Source organism: Pleurodeles waltl, chromosome 8, assembly GCF_031143425.1.
Source record: "Pleurodeles waltl isolate 20211129_DDA chromosome 8, aPleWal1.hap1.20221129, whole genome shotgun sequence".
Lineage (NCBI taxonomy): Eukaryota > Metazoa > Chordata > Amphibia > Caudata > Salamandridae > Pleurodeles > Pleurodeles waltl.
Genome location: NC_090447.1, coordinates 469,421,392 through 469,446,543, shown reverse-complemented (window position 1 = coordinate 469,446,543; position 25,152 = coordinate 469,421,392). Strand labels below are relative to the sequence as shown.

Below are 25,152 nucleotides of genomic sequence, written 5' to 3'. Positions count from 1 at the left end.
GGGGACAAAGGTGAAGGGCGACTAGCTGCCATCAGTGTATAGGCCAAGGCTTGAGAAGATATCTGTAGGTTGCCATTGCACCATGAATGCCTTACAGGAACACATTGGTATGTTGGAGTTACTTCTCAGGAGGTCAATAGCCTCCTCACTGAGGGCAGCAGGGCTAATAGGGAATGGGGCAGAGGTGCCAGCTGCAAAAGAGACACCCACCCTCTTGGGTTAGTGGGTATGACCACCTTGGTAGGGAGCAACAGGGAGGATAGTGTTAGAATGGAGGTGGCGGACAAGGATGGTACGGGGGTCCCTGATGGGTCCACCACCACTAGGGAGTGGCCACTGGAGGAGGAATCTGATGATGAGAATGTAGATCCCATCCCTGGCGGCAGTCCCCTCGTCCTTCAGGGCACTGGGACCCTCTGTGTCAGTTGTGTCTTGACCCGAGGTCCCGTGGCCAGATGCTTTCCCACTCAGCTGTGCCCTGTCTCCTTTACTTGCTGGTCCTGCAAATAGTAATAGAAGTGGGATCACAACATATAGCTGATAACACTTCAACCACAACTCTGAGTGACAAACAATACCATCAGGTCAAGAAGGCCCCAGCAAAAACTTATACCTAAGTGGCACATACATGTGCTATAACATATTCTTGCATTTCCCAAAGTTTCCCACAATAAAATCAGGATGTCAGACTAATGCAATTACATGGATGAAGTCTGGCAAACCCCACAACCATACTACACCTAGTTGACAGCTCCATCCCAAATGCCATGCCACAAAGAGCAGACTCCCATTAAGTTGTAGCCAACAGAAATATCCTATTTTAAAGTACACACCCATATTTCATACAGAAATTTGTGCACACATCCATTTTGCACTTTCATGATGTACCAACAATTTGGGATGAAAGCCAATGACATCCAGCTAACCCTGATACAAAAGTGCAATATCCTAGAGTATTGGAAATAGAAATATCAATGTCATAATAGACACATGTCGACAATGTACTGATCTACAAGTGATACCTGTCACTATAGAATCAAGCAGGTATTATCAGTGTCACACGGAGAGGCCTTACATGTGTCAATGAAAGGAACACCATTGATGCCAGCTTAATATGACATGGAGTAACGTTTCAAGGATACAAACAACAAAGAATCAGTTGCCCCCAGGATAGCCACCAATAATATCTGACACCCATGACAATGACAACATCTTAGTGTGTCAATAGTACACATCTGTCCTTTGAATGTTGTAGAAACACAGAACTCACAGTCACAAATAGAAGGACTCCAACCTGTTGTCCAATGAGAAGCAACATCACTACCCACATCTTGGACATGCCAAACATGGTAGCTATCTGTAGCTGAATGCATGTCCCCCTACACATGTGATGTCGACATCAATGCAAGCCACTCCATGATGCATGACAACAGTCAGGGAACAGTCCTCAATTAATACAAATGTGCAGTAACTTCTTTATATGATGCCACATCCAGGGCATAGATAAACACAGATTAGTCCCACAATCTTGGGCCATCTGTCTTATCCCTCATTTCTACAACAGTTCTGCATGCCAAATTACATACTATGGTGCATGAAGGTGTCTGTCATACAATACAGAATGCCAACACACTCCTGTCTGTGACACAACATGGAATGTACCACCATTGTAAATATACCATTCCACTAAGAGTTTTCAAACCACATGTATGTGAGGAGATACAGACATCATACTATCAACATGGCTAGGACATTCCTGAAATTTCAGATAATGAGTGTTTCCTAAAGGGAAAAAGGACACATGTTGACATGTAGGCACAATGAATGTTGGCAACAGTCATGGAATGTGACTTATGTCAATGGACAGTCCCACTGACAAAGGGAAAGTGGTTTGCTGCAGCTGCAAACAATTATCCAGGTAAGCCATGTCACATACATGATGGGTACCAATAGAGCACAGACTGCAGTGAGGCACCATACCCATCATATACTGACTACAACTTGCTTTTGAGTGTCAGATGTCTACATACACATATGCAGAGATACATGCGAGAGGACAGTTATCCATAATACACTTACCTTTTCGTCTGTGAAATTCAGAGGAAGTGATTTTTGGCTCACAAATAACATCCACTACAACAACAAATAGTACATGAAGGAGGAGTGGACACAGACATTTTTGACCCTGCAGAGTATGTGGTTTGTGAATTCCCCCATGGTTTGTACTAGGTCCCAGGTTCAGAAGGCAAGGTACACCAGTAAGATACACATTACATATCAAGATAGTCTCCCAAATACTGTGTGACACATGGCTCCTCCCTAATTCTAAGGGGGAGCAGTCAGTAACCTACACAATCTCCTGGCAATGGGACAAGCCAGAACTATCTGTGTACTCACGCCCTTGTGACTGTTCTGCTGCCCTCAAATGTTCATCCAGTTCTGAGTAGGCCACCACCAGAAGGCAGGCCATTAGGGATGTCATGGTCTGACGGGCACCCCGCCCATTTTGGGAGGACAGCCTCAGCAGGGCCTCCACCATCTTCCAGGTCTAGTGTCTCAGGTCCTCCCAACTCTTTCTGCAGTGGTGATCCACTGGATGTGGACCCTCAGGGTCCACACATTCTTGTGATGGCTCTGAAAATCCCTTTCTTTAGATGGGCATTTACCTGCATGAATGCACAAACACAAGTCAGGAAATTATGGCCCTCATTACAACCCTGTCGGTCGGTGTTAAAGCGGCGGTAATACTCCCAACAGGCCGGCGGAATAAAATGCAAGGCGCTCCCCCCGATGGCCGAGCACCCCCCCCCGGGCAGAGATGGAAGGGGAATCGCTTCTCCTTCCACCCCCGCCCCCGTGAACCCCCCTGTGGGCAAGGGTCGCTCCCGGGGGGGGGAAATTATTATCAGGCAATTTCTGCCCCCCGGGGGCAAATCGGCCCTGCGATCTGCCCCCAAGGGGGGCAGAAACAACTAGACACCAGGGATTATTATTATTTTTTTATTCTTGCACACAAGGAGAGCGGCGCCTTGGGCAAGCGCCGCTCCCCACGGGGGCAAATGATTTTTAGGCCATTTCTACCCCCCCTGGGGACAGAAAACCACTAGACACCAGGGATAATTGTTTTTTGGTTTATTTTTATTTTTTTTATGTTTGGGGGGGCCTCCCCGTGGGCAAGGTTTGCTCCGTGGGGGGGTAATTATTATTAGGCCATTTCTGCCCCCCGGGGCAGACCGGCCTATTTTTGTTAGGCCAATCTGCCCTCAAAGGGGGCAGAAACCTCTAGACACTATGGATTGGTGTGTGTGTATGTGTGTGTTTTGCTTTGGGGAGGCAGCCCCTTGGGCAAGGGTTGCTCCCCATGGGGGCACATTACTGTTGGCCATAACTGCCCCCCTTGGGGCAGATTGGCCTATTTTGGGAAGGCCTATCTGCCCCCAAGGGGGGGCAGAAAGCCCACCAAAGACCAGGAAAGATTTTTTTTCAAAATAAGAGGTTGGGGGTATGGCCATACCACACCCCAAATAAATGGGGCCAAAGTTGTCTGCCCACCAGTGGGCAGATTGGGCAATTACCCCCGATCCATACCCCAGGGGGGTCAGAAAGTCTATTAGATGCCAGGGAATAAAAACAATAAAAGAAAATAGTGGGGTGGCGGCTATCAACCAGTATGGGCCTGGTTATGCCCCCACCCGAACAGAAGGGGCTAACAGTCATTCAGCTCTCCCCCGCATACTAAAACATCTTATCCCATGGCAAGCAAGAGGACATTTGATTATTTTTGTTTTTTGTTTTACATTTGGCCCATGAGAGCTTGGTAACTCTCAAAATCGTCCCACTTGGAATGGTGCAGGCTGCATATTTTTTTACTTTGGGAAGCTGTCATGTAGAAAAATCCACAAGACCTAGACACATCTGAAAAGTAAACATCTAGTTGATTCCAGGGTGGTGTGCTTCACATGCACCAGCACCATTTCCTTACCCACAATGCCCTGCAAACCTGCAACTTTGCTGGAAAGCACACATTTTTCCCACATTTTTGTGATGGAACCTTCCGGAATCTGCAGGAATCCACAAAATTCCCAACACCCAGCATTGTCTCATCTATACCGATAAAATTTCAGCTGCACTTGTCAGCCTAACTCTTTTTTTTCAAACGGCCCTTTTGGACCCACTTTAGTTCCCCCTCAATTTCTACATGTTTTTTGCTCTTCCCTGTCACAAACACTTGGCCCACCCGCACAAGTGAGGTACCATTTTTATCTGGAGACTTGGGGGAACACTGGGTGGAAGGAAATTTGTGGCTCCTCTCATATTCCAGAACTTTCTGTCACCGAAATGTGAGGAAAAAGTGTTTTTTTAGCCAAATTTTGAGGTTTGCAAAGGATTCTGGGTAACAGAATCTGGTAAACGCCCAACAAGTCACCCCATCCTGGATTCCCCTATGTCTCTAGTTTTCAGGAATGCACAGGTTTGGTAGGTTTCCCTAGGTGGCGGCTGAGCTAGAGGCCAAATCCACAGGTAGGCACTTTGCAAAAAACACCTCTGTTTTCTTTGAGAAAATGTGATGTGTCCACTTTGTGTTTTGGAGCATTTCTTGTCGCGGCCACTATGCCTACCCACACAAGTGAGGTACCATTTTTATCAGGAATCTTGGGGAACATAGAATACCAAAACAAGTGTTATTGCCCCTTGTCTTTCTCTACATTTTTTCCTTCCAAATAGAAGACAGTGTGTAAAAAGGACGTCTATTTGAGAAATGCCCTGTAATTCACATGCTAGTATGGGCACTCCAGAATTCAGAGATGTGCAAATAACCACTGCTCCTCAACACCTTATCTTGTGCCCATTTTGGAAATGCAAAGGTTTTCTTCGGACCTATTTTTGACTCTTTATATTTCAGCAAATGAATTGCTGTATACCCGGTATAGAATGAAAACCCACTGCAAGGTGCAGCACGTTTATTGGCTCTGGGTACCTAGGGTTCTTGATGAACCTACAAGCCCTATATATCCCTGCAACCATAAGAGTCCAGCAGACGTAATGGTATATTCCTTTAAAAAATCTGACATTGCAGGAAAAAGTTACAGAGTAAAACGTAGAGAAAAATGGCTGTTTTTTTTCACCTCAATTTCAATATCTTTTTATTTCAGTTGTTATTTTCTGTAGGAAACCCTTAGAGGAGCTAAAGAAATGACTCATTGCTGAATTAAGAATTTTGTCTACTTTTCAGAAATGTTTAGGTTTCTGGGATCCAGCATTGGTTTCACACCCATTTCTGTCACTGACTGGAAGGAGGCTGAAAGCACAAAAAATCGTTAAATGGGGTATGTCCCAGTAAAATGCCAAAATTGTGTTGAAAAGTTGTTGTTTTTTATTTAAGTCAGCCTGTTCCTGAAAGCTGGGAAGCTGGTGATTTTAGCACTGCAAACCCTTTGTTGATGCCAATTTCAGGGAAAAACCACAAGCCTTCTTCTGCAGCCCTTTGTTCCGTTTAAAAAAAAAAAATCACTGTATTTAGGTTAATGTCTTGGTCTCCCTCAGGGGAACCCACAAAGTCTGGGTACCTGTAGAATCCCTAGGATGTTGGAAAAAAGAACACAAATTTGGCGTGGATAGCTTATGTGGACAAAAAGTTATAAGGGCCTAAGCGCGCCCTGCCCCAAATAGCCAAAAAAGGCCTGCCACCTGAGGGGGAAAAGGCCTGGCAGCGAAGGGGTTAACACTTCGACCGCCGCGGCGATACAAACAAACACTGTAGGGGTCACCGCCAACAGACAGTCAGAAGACAAAGTACCACCCACAGTATTTCAAGATGCCTATCCGCCACCTTTTCCGGGGCAGAACCAACAAAATCAAAAGCACGGCGAAAACAGTACACAGAAGGGAAAACACTCACCTCTCGACACCCAATGAGGAACCAGGACGCCATGGAGCCCGAACTACACGTCCTGCCCATGCTGGTGTATCTTCTCATCTACCAGGAGTACGAACGGTGGAGGAGACGACCACGGTGAGTACTGCACCTACAACACCGGGGGAAGAGAGTGACATTCAACATGCAATACCCCCACCTCCACCCTCACCCACAACAACATACACACAAATACATGCAGCAACATTACATATACACCCCCCCCCTGGAAGAATGCAAGCACAAAAGGAAATTATTGTAACCAGTGTAATCATGAAAAATCTGATAGTCAAAAATCAAAATTCAGTATATACTGTACAAATATGTACACAAACTACACAAGTCCGGATAGTGTTCCAATCATTGTCCGTGGACCACTGGTCCCAAAATGCATGGGCGAAGCCCACACTAGATACCTGACTCGAAACGGAGAGAACAGTGCTAGGGCATCAGACCGAAATTATACAGGCACCTCAGGAGGAGGGGGCACCTCAGCCATATGAACGCACAACGCCACTGCTGCACGAGGGGGCACCATGCCCATTGCTGCATCCTGGGGAGTGCAAAGCCACAGTCTCTCAAGTATTTCTAGTGGGTGGTTTGCCCACTGCTTTATCCTGGGGAGTGCAAAGCCACAGTCTCAAGTCTCTCTAGTGGGTGGTTTGTCCACTGCTTTATCCTCTGGAGTGCAAAGCCACAGTCTCTAAAGTCTTGCCAGTGGGTGGTTTGCCCACTGCTTTATCCTGGGGAGTGCAAAGCCACAGTCTCTCAAGTCATGTCAGTGGGTGGTTTGCCCACTGCTTTATCCTGGGGAGTGCAAAGCCACAGTCTCTCAAGTGGATAACAGTCTCCACTGGGTCTGGAGGGGGCTTTGTGCCCAGAGTGCTTCATCCTGTCAAGGACTGAGGTAGTGGATGTATCTTTCCACTGGTTCTGGAGGGGGCTTTGTTCCCAGAGTACTTCATCCTGTCAAGGACTAAGGTAGTGGATGTGATTCTCCACTGGTTCTGGAGGAGGCTTTGTGCCCAGAGTGCTTCATCCTGCAAAGGACTGGGGTAGTGGATGTATCTCTCCACTGCTTCTGGAGGGGGCTTTGTGCCCAGAGTGCTCCACGTGCAGTGTGACGGTACAATTCCCTCACCTGGGTGTGTGTGCCACGAGATTGGCAAGGTACAGGTAGCATGATATGCCATGGAGGCAGAGACATACCCCACACTGCTGTGGCTTCTCCTTCCACCTGCAGGTGCAAACAGTGATGAAAGTCATGCCTCATGGAAGCTGCCCAGGGTCCTGGAACTCTCCTCCAGCCTCAGACGACTGACCACTGGGGATGGTAGACATGTCAGCGGTGGTGCCACTGTCTGAGTACATCGCGGGGCCCGTGGCGTTGCTTGCTGTGGTGTCTGTGGCGGCGGTGCTTGCGCAGTGTCTGTGGCGGCAGTGCTGGCGGCAGTGCATGGGTCAGCACCTGCTGAGGGACACCCTGGATGGGCGCTTGAGGGCATCACAGCAGCCACAAGGGGGTGAGTACACTCTTTTTCAGCTGACTCTGCACGCATTACGGGGTGTCTGGGTGGGGGAGGTGGGCAGTGGGTTCCCCTAGGCCAGGGCGAACTTGGTAGGCAAGGTCCCTTGTGAGGAAGGCTATGTGCCACCCCAACCCCACTAGTGGTAAGAGCCATCTACACCTAGTCAGGCACCTGTGGCTTCCAGGTGTGCAGTAATTGGGCTTAGGCCTCGTACCCCATGGTCAGGTGAAATTTCTAGGAACTGTTAGTGCATGGCGTAGTGCATAGGGCTGCTCCCTGTGTGTTGTGTCCACCAACGGTAGTGGTGTTGCATATACTGACCATGTTTTTCTTTTGTCTTTCCCTCCCTTTTTGTGGTCTCCCTGTTCTTGTGTGCACCTAATTAGTGTCATTTTTTTTTTTTTACTCTAATTCGTTGCAAAACTAACTCCATATTTATACTTTGGTGCTAGACCCGTCTAGTGCCAAAGTTATGGAGTTAAAGTAATTTTTTGGAAATGGAAACCTGCCTTGCCTTAATGAGATGCAAGGTAGGCGTTCCCGTGCAAAAAATGACTCGATGGCCTTAACGCTATATTTATACTCCGGTGCAAAAATGGTGCATGGGAGGGAGGAGGGGTAAAAAAACGGTGCAAAACTTGCTTTGCCCCTTTTTTTAACACCGGGTCAGTTCAGGCGTTAGGGGACCTGTGGCCTATTTCCATAGTGGAACACCATGCAATAAGCCCACAGGTGTCCTCCCGAGGCCCCAGGGACACACACAAAGACCAGAGGGACAGAAGAGGATGGGTGACCCCATTCAAGGTAAGTATAGGTAAGTACAAGTAAGTATTATTTTTTTTTTTTTTTAAGTTCCATTGGAGGCCCTGAAATGGCCCCCCCTACATGGCACTGGGTGCATTAGCCATGCCCAGGGGATCCTGGTCCCCTGTGCTGGCCATTGGGGTGGTGGGCATGACTCCTGTCTTTTCTAAGACCTGGGCATGTTACATGGATGGTTTTGCGTCAGAAAATCACTCTAGGCTAGTAATTTTTTTACTCTAACATGCCTAACATCATTTTTTGGTGCAGAAACCCCTTCTTTCATACTGCCAGCCCAACCTGACTAAAGTCATTTTTTTTGCCGCTAGCCTACCCTTTGCACTGGCTTGCACCATTCCATAAATATGGTGCCCGGCTGGTGCACAGAAATGGTGCAAGCCGGTAATAAACTTTTGGGTGGGCAGTTTTGCACCAAAAATTATGAATCAGGGCCAGAATATCTTATGCTTTGCAGTATACAGCCAAGTTTGAATTGCTAAGTCAGACTTGTACATTCCACTACCTTGATTATCTGCTTTGTTTGTGTCAGTTTCATTGCAGTTTGCAGTTTAATTGCAATGTCAGTAGATCAGCTGATTTTTGATATGAGGTTTTGGTCATAGTTACTTAATTTCCAGCTTAAACTCCTTGTTTTGTTTTTGACCAGCTCCTTTCACCATGCTATCCTTATGTGGGCATTTCAGAGTTGTGACATTGGCAGGTATCTGTTTCTGTTTTGACATATGAAGTGGACATGGATTGAGCCAGGTAATGTTGATTACAGATTTAGGATGTATGAGTCCTGTGCCAATGCAGCTTTGTCAGTGGGTGGGTGGAATTCTGAAGTGCACAATACACTGGATTGATGTGGTGCATTGATCCAATTGTCTCATGTATGTGATCATATGGCATTGATGTTGTCATCCAGTGCAATCCATGGAATCTCCCTTCATATTATGTAGACAATGATCCTTTATGACCTGTATTTAGCTGTCAAAGTGTTTCCTCATTGCAGGCCACAGTGCCTGTACCACATCACTGACATAGGTTTGTATCATACCACCAGATGCTTGTTCATTGTAATAGGATGGACCTATGAATAGGGACTGTTGTACTGCCCTCTGTCCATGTCACAGCATATGTCAAGTTGGTTTTGGTATATGATAAGGCTCATGCTGGTGACAACATCCACTAATCTGTTAGCCTATTCTATGGAACAAGGTCTGACATAGCCCTTTCTTCTTTGGTCCGGGGGACAGTACCATGAGATATCTAGTCTGACTCAAATAGTTCTGCCATTCTTGGTTATGACAGTCCAAAATTTTGGCAGCCTGCGTGCTGTACAGTGCAATAAAATGTTTGGTGTGACTAGTCACTACTGTCATTGTGTTGGTAGTAATCTTCTGCATGCCACTACCTGTGACAGATCCCTCCTTCCATTACCATCTTAGATATTCATGATTTGCATCACGTGGATTTAACATTCAACATCTCAAAATGAAGAAAAATTACTAGTAGGCATTGTTTTAGTGTTAGGTGTGTCCATTTATGTGCTCGGGAAAGAAAGGTTAAACTCGAAAAAAAAATTGGCAGTGAAGGAATCAGTCATGGTGGACGTAATCATTATAGGATGTGCCACAACATTTGAAGCCCAAAGTCCAGTGTTCTACTAGCATGGAAAATGGAAAGTGGTAGAAGAACAGTCAACAGAGTGAATCTGTGGCACACAAAGGAGTTTTATCAGGAAGGGATCACTTTCTGGCAGTGGTTTGTGTCTTACCATCTGCACCTCCTTGATGCTTGGATGAACGTCCCTGCTTGCAGGAGGGTTCTTCAGCTACAAAGAAAGGGGTGTCTGAGGCAGGTCCTTCCCCTTGCAGGGCCTCCCTTCCAGTGGCTGCCACAGATATACAAGGGGCTGGCATTGACATCCAAAGGAAGGGGGTCTGGTGTTGTTGTCGATCCCTGCTCAGTGTGGTGTTGATGTCTCTCAGCACCCCTGTCTGAGAGGCTATGTTGGTATTGTGGGACTCCCACTGTCCACACATTTCCCAATGGAAGTCCCTCTGTAGCTCCTTGATCTCCCTGAGTTTGGCAAGTACCTGGCCCATCATGCCTTGGGATTGTTGGTATGCTCCCAGGATTTGGATGATGGTGTCCTGGCCAGAACCATTGCGAGCAGCCTCATGCTGCTGGCCCACATACCTCCCATGCACTCTCCCCCAACATGCCTGCACCCTTGGTTCAGCTTGTCCCCTAATACTAGCTCCAGGGCCATCATTGTCAGAAGGGTTTTGCTGTGTCTAAGAATCCAGGACTAGGGGGCACAAGATTGTTGTCACTGTCCTTGGGACACAGGTTTTAGGGCAACTGGTTGCCTGAGATGTTGACACAACAGGGCTGAGAGGAGTCAATGTGGTCACGGTGAGACTGACAGGTGTCGTCTGACCAAGTTGCCTAGATGGGCCAAAACCATCCTCAATGTCCACACGTCCAGGAGTGTTGTCCTCACTGAGGGCATCATCCATGGGGGTAGTGGCAGTCTCTTGAGTGGTTTCTGTGTTCCGAGTGGCAAGTAGACCTGTTGATGTGAGAGACAGAATGTTACAGGTTGTATTGTGACATCTACCTCCAATAGTTAATAGTGACATTTGACTAAGGGAATGTACAAATTGGATTTGCCGATTTTCCTTATGTGACATGCTCACATGCTATCAACTCTGTCGACCTGACATTTGGGTAACATACCAATTCCATTTGAGTCAACTAGCTTCAGGATGTCTGAGCTTATTAGCACTTGGAGAGTAGGTCATAGACTTGTATCTTGCCAGTAGTGGATGGAGTAAAAACAATGGCTGGGTAGGATGTGGTTGAGGTCTTCTTAAGACCTAGTTGACATTCATGCAGGCAGATCTGGAACCTTATTGTAAATGTGATACTTGTCATCATGTGGTCAGTGCTTCGGGACCATATCTGCGGCCAATACCATTCAAGTGATGCATTTTGAGGCCTTTGATATGTCTTTAATGTTTTTAGCACACAGTTTGAGCTGTTCTTCTTGTCCACAGTTTGTTCATCTTGGCATAGCTGCTCAAGGTAGATCTAGGTGTTTAGCTACACCACAGAGAGTACCATGATCTGTATCTTGGCCCCTCCCAGGTGGGTACACTTCATCTGTGAGTTCACAGCTAGATGGACATTGTTTTATTGTCATATGGACACTGGCCTGGTTCTTCGAGTTACAGGGACTGGCCCTCCTTGGATATACTGTCACGTTACTTCAAGATTTACACACAATATGCACTTTCATTGCAAATTCACGTACAGGGATACTTGCAGAGATGCACAGTGGGCTGATGTTTTGCCTTGGGTAAAAAAAGTGCCTCCTGACCTTAGCATTCCTATCAATGCCTGTCCTACACACAGACTATACATATGTCATCCTCTTAGGTGAGTACAGTTTAATGATTGAATAGAGGGAGAAGGGTCATAGTGGCAGAGGACAGTTTTGTGGCTGAGTAGAGTGAGAGTACCTGTGCCTCTTGACCTTAGCATTCCTGTCAGTGCCTGTCCTACACACAGACTATACAGTTGCCATCCTCTTAGGTGAGTACACTCCAATGTGAGGTTTGTAATAAATGTTAATTTTGAGTAGGCTACACTGTTCTGGTTTTAGTAATGTTGGAAAAGTTCCAGCTGGGAATTGTAATGCTGTCAATCCCTATACGACATCCACTATACAGAGATGTAGTTCCCCAGATGAGTCTACTTCATATGTTGGAGGCCAGACAGGGTCTATGGACAGGTGGACATTGGACTGTTGAGTGGGATGACAGTAAAGGTGGCAAAAGGTGAGCAGTGAGCATGCATGCCAATACATTTTGGTACCATTATTATTGTTGAGAGCTGTGTTGTTTTTAAATTCATTCATCCAATGTGGTGTTGTTTATCACTGTGATGGCCACGAACCACCGTAGTTTGGACCGGCATTAAAGGACCGCCACAATATGACTGCCACTGCAATTTTGAACTGGTAATAGGTTCAGTGGTTGGTCAATGGTCTATCGGAGCTGGTGGTTGGGCTGTCTATTTCCCACTCTCCAAGACATTGGTAGCGTTGTTTTTTGGCTGGGTCTTGGCGGTCTTGGCTGTGTAACTCATAATACCGCAGTTTGTATGACGCCCAACATGGCGGTCTTTTGGTGGCCGCCACTATGGCGACCTGGCAGTCCGACCGCCAAACTCGTAATGAGGTCCTGAATGATAATGTGTGAAGTGTTGACTTAAATGTTGCATCTGGTATATGAGGAAGTATTATTGAGTAGAACTCAGTTTTATAATAAAAACATCTATAAATTGCCTATTATGTAAAAAATAATTATGCTTGTATTTGAGCGGGCTCTTCTGTAAATGATACTGCTTGCTTATTCTATCATTTGAAAGAAGAACAAGAATATATTTGGCAAGGTTTTGTTCTGTACGAAAAAAACAATATATTACAAAACTGTTAATGTTTTTATATTGCAGCATTTCAGAAGGAAAAAAGTACATGACAAGTGAACTGCAGTTTGAACTTGTTAAAGACCAGCATATGGAGAACAATTATACCTGTGTTTTGCAGAGTGTTTTGGCAAAAAGGAATAGAACTTTCATACTGAGAAAGAAAGGTACTGACTTCTTACATAATGCATATTTGTGTCAACCAAAGCTCCATTATGTTGATTCTTTGCACCTCTCATGTTATGTCATGTTATGACCCTTCACATCAGCTTGGTATTAAAAATTACTACTACTGTCATTTTACACAATTTACCAATATCTGGGAGTAGAAAAACAAGATTATTAATTATCTAAAAATATTCATGGGTAAATATAATCTGTACAAAAGGTGGCTATTGATTGGGGATTGGTGGCCACTCATCTCAAAGAATAATAACACTAACTTGTCAGGTTGAACCTCCAAGGCCACTAAATTTCCCTAAGCCAATGCCCTTGTAACTATGGCACATTGCGGGGAAGCTTTACTTAGAGGACTTTATACAGTATTTATGCAGTGTGAACAGTCATAAAATCAAAACACATAACAATACAAATTATTTAACTAAACTAGAAAAATAGAGTAAAATTTAATGAACAGAATTACACCCAAATGGCAAACACTCAATAAGTAGAAATTGAGTTATGAATATTTAAAGTTGTGTGCAAAAATAGCAACAAAAAGCACTAAGTGTCCTTTATAGTCTATGCAAGCGGCACCCTGGCACCAAGGTATGATTTAAGTCCTACCTCAATGGAGAGGGGGTTGAAAATACTAAGTGAGTTTTGCCTTCTGTCTTAGGGTCTAATTAGTGATACAGTAGTCCATGGACTGCCGTACCTGTGATGACAGTCGGACCGCCACATGCTTGGCAATCTGACCATCACATTATGATGCTGGTGGTTGGACCACCACACCGCCACCACTGCCAGTATCTTGTATACCGACAGGCTGGCGGAAGTGCATATCATAGTCAAAGACGGTGGTCCAAGTTCAGCACCACTGTGCGGATTATGGCTTGCCCTTCTGCTGGCCTTTCTATGTCACGGACCCTGCCATGGAAAGTCCACCAGAAAGGCAGGTATGGGGTCACAGGGAGAATGGGCAGTGCAGGGTCCCTCCTAACAGTACACTCGGAATGCACACAGTCTGCCATTGCAGACTGCGCGCATTCCAAGTGTGCTGCTGGCGCACACAGTACAGCGGCATTGACCTCAGTTCTCCCTGAGAGCCAAAGCTAATGCCTCAGCATTGTGTCTGTCGGATTTCCCAGCGGGGAAATCATAATACAGCAATGGGGAGCCCTCTGGCTTGGCGGCTGCCTTCCCACCATCTTATTGGTGGTCTGGGGGTCAGACCACCACATTTGTAATTAGGGCCTTTTTTATAGGGTTCAGAAGCCCAATAGCGAGCCAACCATGAAACTGTCTCCAATAAATCTGAACAACTTTGCTGCATGGTCCCCCTAATGGCTCCAGAGGTCTTGGAAGCCCAAACATATTCTAATTACTAACTTTTCGGGGTCTCAGGAGCAGCTCCTTTTGCTCACAAGACCTCAAAGACAGTGGTTAGAGGCTAGGACTCTCTCCAGCAGAGGCCACCAGCATGGTCTAGACCAGGCCAGTTTATACTAGTCAACTGATCACTTCAGGGAAAAAAATCTTGCTGCTTGTTGTGTGCCTGTAGCCACACAGGAGGTGATCTACATGACCCTTGAATTCCACTATATTTTCTGGGTGAAAGAGGGGACATGTCCAGTCCTTCAGGGCTTCTCTCAGATCACAGCGAGCAGAGACCAGTCTTCTTCCTCATGTCCAGAAAGTGTTCTGAGCATGGTGCATTGGGGTGTCACAGTCATGGTTTCCACTACCAAATGGGGAAGATGACTCCTGCACACTCACAATGGGCTTAGGAAATTGGAGTATTAGTTGAGGGGTGAGAGCCTATCTGATATCCACAATCCGTGTCTTGGTGCACCCCAAAAGTCACTAAATGAACCTGTGTTTAGTCCTCAGCTAGTGTGCCACAAAAGCACTCAGGCATAACTTAAAGGCAGTATGTAAATTATTAATGCAGTAAGCAAACAGTAATGAAGTGAAATCAAAATATAAGAATACTCCCAAACCAATTTAGAAAAATCGAGTAAATTTTAATACAAAAATGACATCTAAACAACAAAATGCAACAAATCGAACAAGCCAGCCAGGAGTACAAGGAAAAATCCTCTTGAAACTTGTTCTGTCTCTGTAGCCCAAACAGTAAGTCAGTCTTATGACCCTTACAGTCTACTACTTTGTCCTAGGAACAAGAGAGAAAGTAGGTCCAGGTTTCAAGGCTCATGTCAGCAAATCCTGCTCTCTTCTGTTCTTTCACAGGTGCAGAAATGATCTGAGGAGGGTACTGGATATGCCAAATTAATACCTAGTACCAGCCTGTGGGTGGGGAAACTCCTGGCCTCTCCCTAGCCTCTCCCTAACCAAAGGGGTGAAAGTTCCCTGGGGTGACACAATCCAGTTTTGCATCACTTCTTATTTCAGTCACTCTAAATTATCCCACAGTGCCCCTCTCTACCTAATTCCAACATGACAACACTTTTTTTACTTGGAGCAGAGCTCCCTGTCCCCACCCAGATGTGTGGCTATGTGTAAGGCAATGCCTCTTTTTCCATGATCACCCCCAGCATTTTGGGCGGATGCTGCTATTTATATTTCTCTGAGAGTGTGCAGGCCTCAGTGCTAGTGTTGTGATCCTTAAAACCTGTATATCTGATTGGCTTACCTGGAATTGGCCTGTGTTAACTTTGATGTATACCCCTAGTATATTGTCCCAGAGATACCCAGGGCCTTTGAGGACTGCCACACTTACAGTGCCACCACAAGTGTGATAAAGCAAAGCATGACAACCAGCCTGCAATTACTGGTTGGTGTCACGGCTCCATCGTTCTGCCTCTGGTGGGTGCTGTACACAGATCATCTACAGCCTGGGAATCATGAAAACCCATCCAGAGACCCTTTATGGCTCCTACTTGCTTCCTATTTCGATATTTTTTGCTACTGTGTGAGAAAACAGGGCTGATTGCAGAGGCCCCCTAACTTTTTGCCCCCATTTTCCACTTTTTGCTGGTGTTTTCCTGACCCTGATGGTGCCCTGGGTACTGCTAACCAGTCCCAGGGCCTGTGCTCTGTGTAAAATGGATATAAAAATTAGGCTAATTATAATTGGCTAAGTTAACCTACCTATAAGTCCCTAGTATATGGTAGGGCATGTAGGTTTAGGGACCACAGCATAGGTGGAGCACCCATAGGTGCACTGCTGAGGTGCCCAGTGTAATTTTTAAGGCAGGCCTGCCTTGCTGGCTGCTTTTAAATTAAAGTTATACGTAAATTCGACTTTGGAATTAAAAGTATTTCCAAAGTCTTAAACTACCTTATTTTTACACATAAGTCACCCCTAAGGTGTGCCCTATGTTCCCCTAGGGCTGGGTGCCATGTAACTATAAGCAGGGACCTTATAAAAATAGTTTTATAAGCCCTGGTGAGGTAAAAACAGCCAAATTCGTTTTTCCCTCATAGTAGTAAATGGCCTTCATAGGCCAGAATGGGGAGACTTTATTTACATTTTTAAAGTCTCCTTAAATGATGCATACCAAGAGTTTGGTATCAAATTAATTGTTGTAATAAATCCCACAACTTCCATTTGTTGGATTTAATATAACTTGTTCAGGTAAAGAGATTTAAACTTTACCTGAAAAGTTGCCAATTTCAGCCCTGCATTGTTTTTGCTGCTGTGCTCTGATTGGCCAGCCTCTAGCAGCCTAGCCAGGCTACCTTGATGAGGTGTGAAGTGGCCTGGCTTCACACAAAGGAATGTGCCTGTGGGAGGGAATCTCCACTCAGCAGAAGGTGAGGCAGGATGGGGGAGGGCTGCCAAACTGGTCTTCAAAATCAGAGACGGACATTTGGAGCAACTAGCAACACCCCCACATCCTGCAACCCCAGACAACTAGGTGCCCCCTTGATTAGATTAGGAGAGGGCAGGAGAGGGGTGTGTTTATGATTTTTAATTACACCAGTGGGTGGGCTCAGCCAGATGTAACCTCCAAAAATCAGATTCAGCCATGATGGATTTTTGGAGAATGTTGCCTCCTGGGATTGATTTTTGCCACACTTCCCAGGAAGTGGTCATCACAGGGGGGAGGACCCTGCACCTGATTGGAGAACCAGGACCCTCCTGCTTTTCACCCAGGAGCAAGGATAAAACTAGCAGACCTGCACCCACACCTCATATCCCCATCAGATTCCAACAAGGAAGAACCAAAGGAGAAAAAGGACTGCCCTGCTGGACCCCTGGCCTGCACCTGGAACCTGCACTCAGAAGGACTGCACCAGCTGCACACTTGGGCTTCACCACAAGAAGGACTTTGCCTGGCTTCAACTGGTTCAAGGAGGGACTCCCTGTTTGCTACAGGTGAAAAATTGGTATCCAGAGTCCCCTGCACCAACTCCTGAAGAAATCAACCAGCTGGCCACTGCCCAGTGGCCAAAAAGGAGTTTGCGCCAGGTGCATTCTGGGAGTTGTAGTCCGCACCCCCCAAGGACCATCTCATAACTTCTGGACCCTTGCGGTGATCTGTGGACCTGAAAAGAACCTTAAAAGGACATCTGGGAGAAGCCTCAGAAGTTTGGAGAACTTTTGTAAAAAGGCTCCATAGAGGGACCGACCCGCCGCGGCAACTCTAGCCGGCTTGCCTCAACCGCGACCCGGCATGATTTGCTGGTTCGTCCCGGTAAAGAAAATCTCCAAAAAAGAGACTAAGTCCGAAGGTAAAAAGTTGACCGGGACCTTCCAGCCAACGTATCCGAGGAGGGCTCCAGGGACGTTGGATCAAGATCCAGGTTTACCCTGGTCGAAGGATTTTCACCTTGAAAAAGAGACTAAGTCCGAAGGTAAAAATCTCCACTGAGGATTCCACCATCACGTATCCGGAGAAGGGTTCCAGGAGGTCCGATTGGACTGGCAGGTTTGTCCCGCTGAAGAAAATCTTCGAAAAAGAGATTGTGTGAAGGTAAACTTTTAACCGAGGCCTCCTGCGGCCTGTAGCCGAGCAGGGCTCCATCGCGGTCGGCCTTAAACTTTGACTTTGCCCCGGTCGAGGTGCAACCAGGTGACCCGATTGGCGCTTTTTGTTTCTAGGCGCTAAAAAAAAAATATTCTTTAAAAATTCATATCTCCGGTTCCCCTTTTCCGATTTTATTTGTTTTGGTGTCATTTTAAAGATAAAAATATAATCTATTTTTATAAATTGTTTTTGGATTTTTAAACTGTTTCCTGTGTTTTATTTAAATACTGTTTTGTGATATTTGAATGCTTTACACTCTGTCTCCTAAGTTAAGCCTTGAAGCTTGTTGCCAAGCTACCAAGGGTTGAGCTGGGGTTAATTTACTGAGACCTAACTGGACCTTAGTGGAGGTTGGTGGCCTATTGCTAAGTGTAGGTACCTACCTGCCCTTACCAATAACCCATTTTCCAACATACTGAAAACTACATTTGTTTCCTTCGAATTCATGACCCATACTGCACTGACTGTACATTGCTTCCTATGGGAATAGTCCTGTTGTACCTTTGTACTGGTTTCTCTCCTCCAGGGCTTGGGAGAGACTGGAATCACACACACCTGTGATCAGTCTTGTGGAGTCCAGCAATGTGACTCCGTGCTGGGCTTGCAGCTGCCTGGAACTGCTTATAAGCTGATATTTTCTGAAGCTTGCTGTTCATGCATTGTAGTTTGTTCCTCGGTGTACTGGACCTCTTGTTGGTTTGTTTTCCAAATCTGTTCCTGTTTGCCTCAGCCCTTTTTGCCTTGCCCTCTTCCTGTGCAGCCTGCCACACATATTTCCAGCCCTCTATGCTGTGCTCTGTTTCTGTACAACCTGCTACAGACTTTTCCCAGCCCTGATTGTTGTGCCCTGTTTCTGTGCTGCCTACTTCAGATTCTTAACAGCCCAGTTTGATGTGTCCTTTTCCTGTGCAGCCTGCTGCAGATGTTGCCAGTCCTGTTGCTGTGTCCTGCTCTTGTGCAGTCTGCTACAGATTTTTGCCATCCTTGTTTGCTGTGTCCTGGTCCTGTGCAGCCTGCTACATATTTCCCCAGCCCTGCTTGCCTTTGCTTTTTTTGTCTGCCTTTTTGTAACCTTGGTGCAGCCCTTGAAATGCTCCTTTTCTAATTGTTCTTAGTTCTTTCCTTCTGTTCCTGCTATTTTTTTCAAATTACTTATTCCTTTTACTTCTACCTTAACTCCTGTAATTTCTCATTTGTGTCTTAGATTTTGCCTAGTTTCTGTTCTCTTTCTCTATGATTCTTTTTTTTCAGTCTCTAGTTCTTGAAGTTCAAGTCTCTAGCTTGTTACAGTTTCTTAGAATCCTGTTGTATGACTTATCTGTTCTCCAGTTTCTCACCTTGCATTAATTCTGTTGGAGATCAAGTCTTGTGCTTATACAGTTTCCTAGAATCCTTGTATGCCTTGCATTAGTTCTCTTGATGTTCAAGTCTTGTGCCTCTCTTGATGTCAAGTCCTGTGCTTCTCTTGATGTCAAGTCTTGTGCTTTTTACAGTTTCCTAGAATCCATGTATGATTTGCCTGTTCTCCAGTTTTGTTCCTTGCATAACCTGGTCCTGAAATATTAGCTACAGTTCTTAGGCTCTTTTCTAGCGCTTGTTCTGTATTTACCTCTTGGGCTATTGTGTCTGGTAAGTGAACTATTAGTCCTCAGAGACAGAATTGCTTTTGCTGCTTCCCTTCTATGGGGCTTGCGTGTTGATTATCTGTAAGAGGAATCTTCACGGAGACATTTGCATTCCCTGTTACTGTGGGAAGTTCTGAGCCTTACTGTTAGAAATGGGGTCTCTGGTTGGCAGTCAGGTTACCCCCTGTCCAAGCAAGGACCCTCACTCTAGTCAGGGTAAGTCACACAAAATCCAAATTATCCTGTGCCCACCCTCTGGTAGCTTGGCACTGAGCAGTCAGGTTTAACATAGAAGGCAATGTGTAAATAATGTGTGCAATAAATCATTCAAATAGCACAGTGTCTTATCCAAGTGATTGACACCTGATCTGATCAACATAAGTCAATAAGGATACTCAATGAAGGACCACACGCCAATAATGCAAACAGATTAGTTTAATAGAATGATCAGTGAAATATATATATATATATATATATATGTTTGGCAGACCAACAGAGTAGAATGAAAATAGCAATAAAATATCTATTTATATGTATGTAAAGAGTTTACCAATATAGCAATCTAAATATAGCTTTACTATACAAGACTACATTAATTGACTGCTTATGAAATGCAGATTCAGCTACTGCATTCACTCGCATTGAGATATTCAAGGAAATCAGATATAAATGAGCAGAATACATTAGATTACAGACATAGCACTGGTATGTTGATCAATCGGAATAAAGCAGAGAAACAAAGGCCTTTCATCCCTGGGTGGAACTTAACTTTATCCACAATGCTGGGAAGCCCTCTTCCGCTCACTCGAACCTCTTTCTCCCTCGAGCGACGCAGTCTAAGAACAGCACAGCCAGGGAGGCAGCGATGTGGGTGATGGCAGCTTGCACAACTCCGTCTGAGAGCTTCAATTCACTCACCCGTGCTTCGGTGCTTAAAGAACATGAAGCTTGGACTCTATTCTTTTCTTGCATTTTCTAGCTATGTTATCAGTACACGTCCCTTGGCTGCCCTGTTGTTCACTAGTCATTATTTTCTGGCCTTTTCTTGAACTCTCTTTCTCAGGGTTAGAGTAACCTTCGCTTGCCTCTCTCCCATACTTCCTGCTTCTTGCACATGCAGACTACAGATAATTTTATCTATGGAATGTTGGAAAGCAAGCTTGAAAGCGGCATTGTGAACTTTTCCACATATGGTTCAGTTTTCTGCATGTAGCATGCTTATCTACACTGCTCAGACTAATTAACCCTTCACGTCACAATGTCTTCCGCACCTTTCCCTACACTGATCACACAGCATAGCACCACATAAATACACCACACAGTGTTTAAAAAAAGTATAATATTTACCTGGTAAAATGCAGGTCAAAAAACGATTAAGATGCAATAGATATATGTTGAAAATATCACTGTAAAAATGATATAAAGTGTCTTTAGTCTTTAAAAAGCAATCAATGTCTCTTTCAAGCACAAAATACCTGGTTTGTGTTCAAAATCTCTGCAAAGAACTGCAGAGGAGGAGATGCTTGGAAAACAGGGAGGTGTGCATTGATTTCTCGTGCTGCACACGGCGATGCATCGTTTAGTTTTCACGCAGGGACAGCTTTGCGTCTATTTCCGGTGCCCGTTCTTGGATACTCTTTGGGTTGCGGGGTTTTCGGATGCCCCAGTGATGAGGCGTGGATTTCCAGCACTGACAGGACAAAGTCACAGGGGCTGTGTTGATCCGGTGGGCATTGCGTGGAAATTTCTACTGCATGGCAGGTGCTACTTTGATACCTCTCTGGATGTCGGGATGTGTTGTTCCAGCTCGGCTGGGCGTCGATCCAGTGGGCCGTGCGTCAAATTTCCAGTCGCTATGCTGGTGCTGCGTTGATGTTCTCGTTGCGAAGTCGGTCTGCGTTGTTCCGGTTCAGTGTGTGGTGAATTTTTCATCGCGATGTGGGCTGTGCGTCATTTCTGGGAAGCTGTGCTTCGATTTTCGCCGCACAAGGAAGGAGTCCTTCTTCTAGAGATTAAGTATTTTTGGTCCTGAGACTTCAGGGAACAGAAGGCAAGCTCTTTCCAAGCCCTTGGAGAGCACTTCTCACCACAGCCAGAGAGCAGCAAGGTAGCAGGGCAACATCAAGGCAGTAGTCCTTCACAGAAAGCAGTTTGGTGAGTCCTTTGGGCAGCCAAGCAGTTCTTCTTGGCAGAATGCAGGTTCTGGTTCAGCTTCTCTTCTCCAGGAAGTATCTGAGTTGGTAGGGGCAGATGCCCTGTTTAAATACCCAAATGTGCCTTTGAAGTGGGGGAGACTTCAAAGAGTGGCTTAGAAGTGCACAAGGTCCCCCTTCAGTTCAAACCTGTCTGCCAGGGTCCCAGCAGAGGGTGTCGCACTCATTTGTGTGAGGGCAGGCTACTGTCTTTTGACATGTAAGTGTCAGGCCCTCCACCCTCCTAGCCCAGGAAGACCCATTCAAAATGCAGATGTATGCAAGTGTGCCTGAGTATCCTGTGTTTGGGGTGTGTCTGACTGAATGCACAAGGGAGCTGTCAACTGAACCCAGGCAGACGTGGATTGAAAGGCACAGAAGGATTCAAGTGCAGAGAAATGCTCACTTTCTTAAAGTGGCATTTCAAAAATAGTAATATTAAATCCAACTTCACCAGTCAGCAGGATTGTGTATCACAATTCTGGTCATACTAAATATGACCTTCATACTCCTTTCAGATCAGCAGCCACCACTCAAACAGTATATGAGGGTAGCCCCAATGTTAGCCTATGAAGGGAGCAGGCCTCACAGCAGTGTAAAAATGAATTTAGGAGTTTTACAATACAAGGACATGTAAACTACACAGGTACATGTCCTGCCTTCTGCCTACACAGCACCCTGCCCTACGGGTTACTTAGGGCATACCTTAGGGGTGACTTATATGTAGAAAAAGGGGTGTTTTAGGCTTGGCAAGTACTTTTAAATGCCAAGTTGAATTGGAAGTGAAACTGCACACACAGGCCTTGCAATGGCAGGCCTGAGACAAGGTTAAGGAGCCACTTAAATGGGTGGCATAATCAGTGCTACAGGCCCACTAGAAGCATTTAATCTACAGGCCGTGGGCACATATAGTGCACTTTACTAGGGACTTATACGTAAATTAAATAACCCAATTGAATATGATCCAATGTTATCATGTTTAAGGAGAGAGCATATGCACTTCAGCACTGGTGAGCAATGGTAAGGTGTGCAGAGTCTTAAATCCAGCAAAAACAGTATCTAAAAAATAGAGGGAGGCAGGCAAAAAGTTAGGGGTGACCACTCTAAGGCTGTCAGGCTTAACACTTACCTATGTATAACCTTATTGGTAAACAATGTGTTGTTCGTTATTAGTTTGTTCTCTGTTGTTCACGCTAAGGCTGCTCTGCCTTCACTATCCTGCGCTCCAGCTATAGCTGTTCTTTCCTTGCATACGCCTTTCTCTGCTCCTGTGCTATAGTACACTACATCAATAGGAAGATATTCTGTGACCTCAAGGGGTGCTCCACCTGGAGTTCCAACAGTCTTCACCCGGAGTCCTGACAGTTGGCAGAGCAGTTTTTGAACTGCTATCTCAATTAACTTTGCCATTTAAAGTAACAACAAAGCCCAGACTGCCTCCTTCAATATATATAAATCACTCATGTGATTTTCATAGTGGAAAGGCTAGTAGCTTCATTGGATAGGGCAGGGTTAAATGCTGATCACTCAACTGTGCTTACTTCTGAATGGCACTACTAATGTGGGGTGCTGGAAACTGAGTTACTGGCTGAATTGGGTGTGAGCTCTGGGCAATGAGCAACTGCAATCCTAGTCAGGGTAAGGCATAAACAAAACCCCAAATTAATCTGTGCTCAACCCCTAGTAGGTTGGTACACAGCAGTCAACCTTAACTTAGAGACAATGTGTAAAGTATGTGATACATTTCAACAGTGAAACAGGGAACTCACTGCACAAAAGATCCCGCACCAGGTTAAGGTTAGAAAAATAGAGCCTAATTTACAAAAGAAAGCAGAGTGGCAGTCCTTACAGCTGCAGCACAGCAGGCCTTGATCCTGGCAGAGTATTCACAGGTCCATAAGTGTACTGAAGTAGTGGTGCCTGATGTCCTTCTTTTGTATACTAGAGCCCTGGTTAAGGGAAATGGGAGAAGCTTCTAGATAGTGGCTTTAAAGTTCATGGAATTCTTTCTTCCCCTGCCCTGGTTCCAATCTGTCTGATGTGACAATGTAGGCATGTAGGTCTCTTTGTGTGGAGACATGACACCCCCTATTAAGGTGTAAGTGAGGCTGGGCCCAACTCCACCCTCCCATCCTTCAAGTGATGGCCTATACAGTCACAACTATGCTTCCATTGTGTGTGGTTGTCTAGGAGGAATGCACAAAGCCCAACTGCCATCTACACCCAATCATGTGGCCAGAGACAGGCCACAGGCACCGAATGGCTAAGGCAATAAAATGTCAACTTTCTAAAAGTGGCCTTTTCAAAACTGTACTTTAAAACCTTCATCATTAGTTAGGATTCCAGAAACATTAAACAGAAACGGATTATCTCTTTCCATTGGAAAATGATGCTTATAAAACATAATAAGGCAACTCCAATGTTATCCTATAGGAGACATAGGCCTTGAAGTAGTGAAAAAAGAATTTAAGAGTTTTCCACTAACAGTACATGCAAAACGTAAAAGTGCATGTACTACTTTTTATATACATTAGACCCTGCCTCCTGGGTTGTCTAGGGCCTACCATATGAATGACCTATATGTATTATAAAGGAGCATTTTGAGCATGGCAAAAGGTTTATTTGCCAGGTCAAAAGGACAGTTTAAAACTGCACACAAGGGCTCTGCAATGGCAGGCCTGAGAAATGTTTAAATGGTTACCTAAGTGGGTGATACAGTCAGTGCTACAGGTCACCTGTTAGTGTTTAATTTGCAGGCCCTGAGTACATGTAGCTCCACTTTACTAGAGGCTTATAAGTAAATTAAATATGCTAATTGGGGCTAAGCCAATATTACCATGGTTTAAGGAGTGAGCATGTGAACTTTGGCACTGGTCCGCCGGTGTAAAGAGCACAGAGTTATAATGTCAGCAAAATTGAGATCAGGAGAAAATGGAAAAGGAAGGCAAAAAGTTGTGTGGAATATCACGCTAAGGCTGACAGATTTACCATTGGTACTTCAAGGTATCGAAAGAATTGTTGCATTAAAGCCAACTTGATGCTCAAGTCAAATTTAATGTAGCATTTAAGTAAAGGGCAGCTCTAAAATGTTGCTACTCTGTTGCACAAAGGTTTCCAGTGACCATTTACAGTTCCTGGCCACAAGAAAGCCTTGTGTTTTTCTGGGGGCAGGTGTGTATGACTCTCAGGTGGGAACACAAAAGGGCCTGAATTTAGAAGCTGTGTTACCTCTCCCTGGTAGTAAGGGCAACAAGAGTGTGAGCCCAAAAGGCAGGCTTCAAAGGAGAAGCTGTCTTTGAAGGGCATATGATAGACACATACAAGAGGGGCTGCCTTTTTGTTTTAGTAGACAGGTTGGCATCAGGAACAGAGAGTGGGAAACAGTTGCTAAACGTGTTTCACCATGGGCATGTAGCCCTTAGGTAACCACATGTC

The 25,152-nt window shown here is 45.3% G+C and overlaps 1 protein-coding gene across 1 annotated transcript in view; it reads left to right on the top strand.

Moving 5' to 3' along the window:
• LOC138250053 (interleukin-18 receptor 1-like) overlaps positions 1–25,152 on the top strand; it is a 462,391-nt gene that overhangs the window by 137,802 nt on the left and 299,437 nt on the right. Inside the window, exon 4 of the mRNA XM_069204433.1 lies at positions 12,772–12,911. Within this exon, the coding sequence (XP_069060534.1) occupies positions 12,772–12,911 (140 nt within the window). The remainder of the gene's footprint in view (positions 1–12,771; positions 12,912–25,152) is intronic.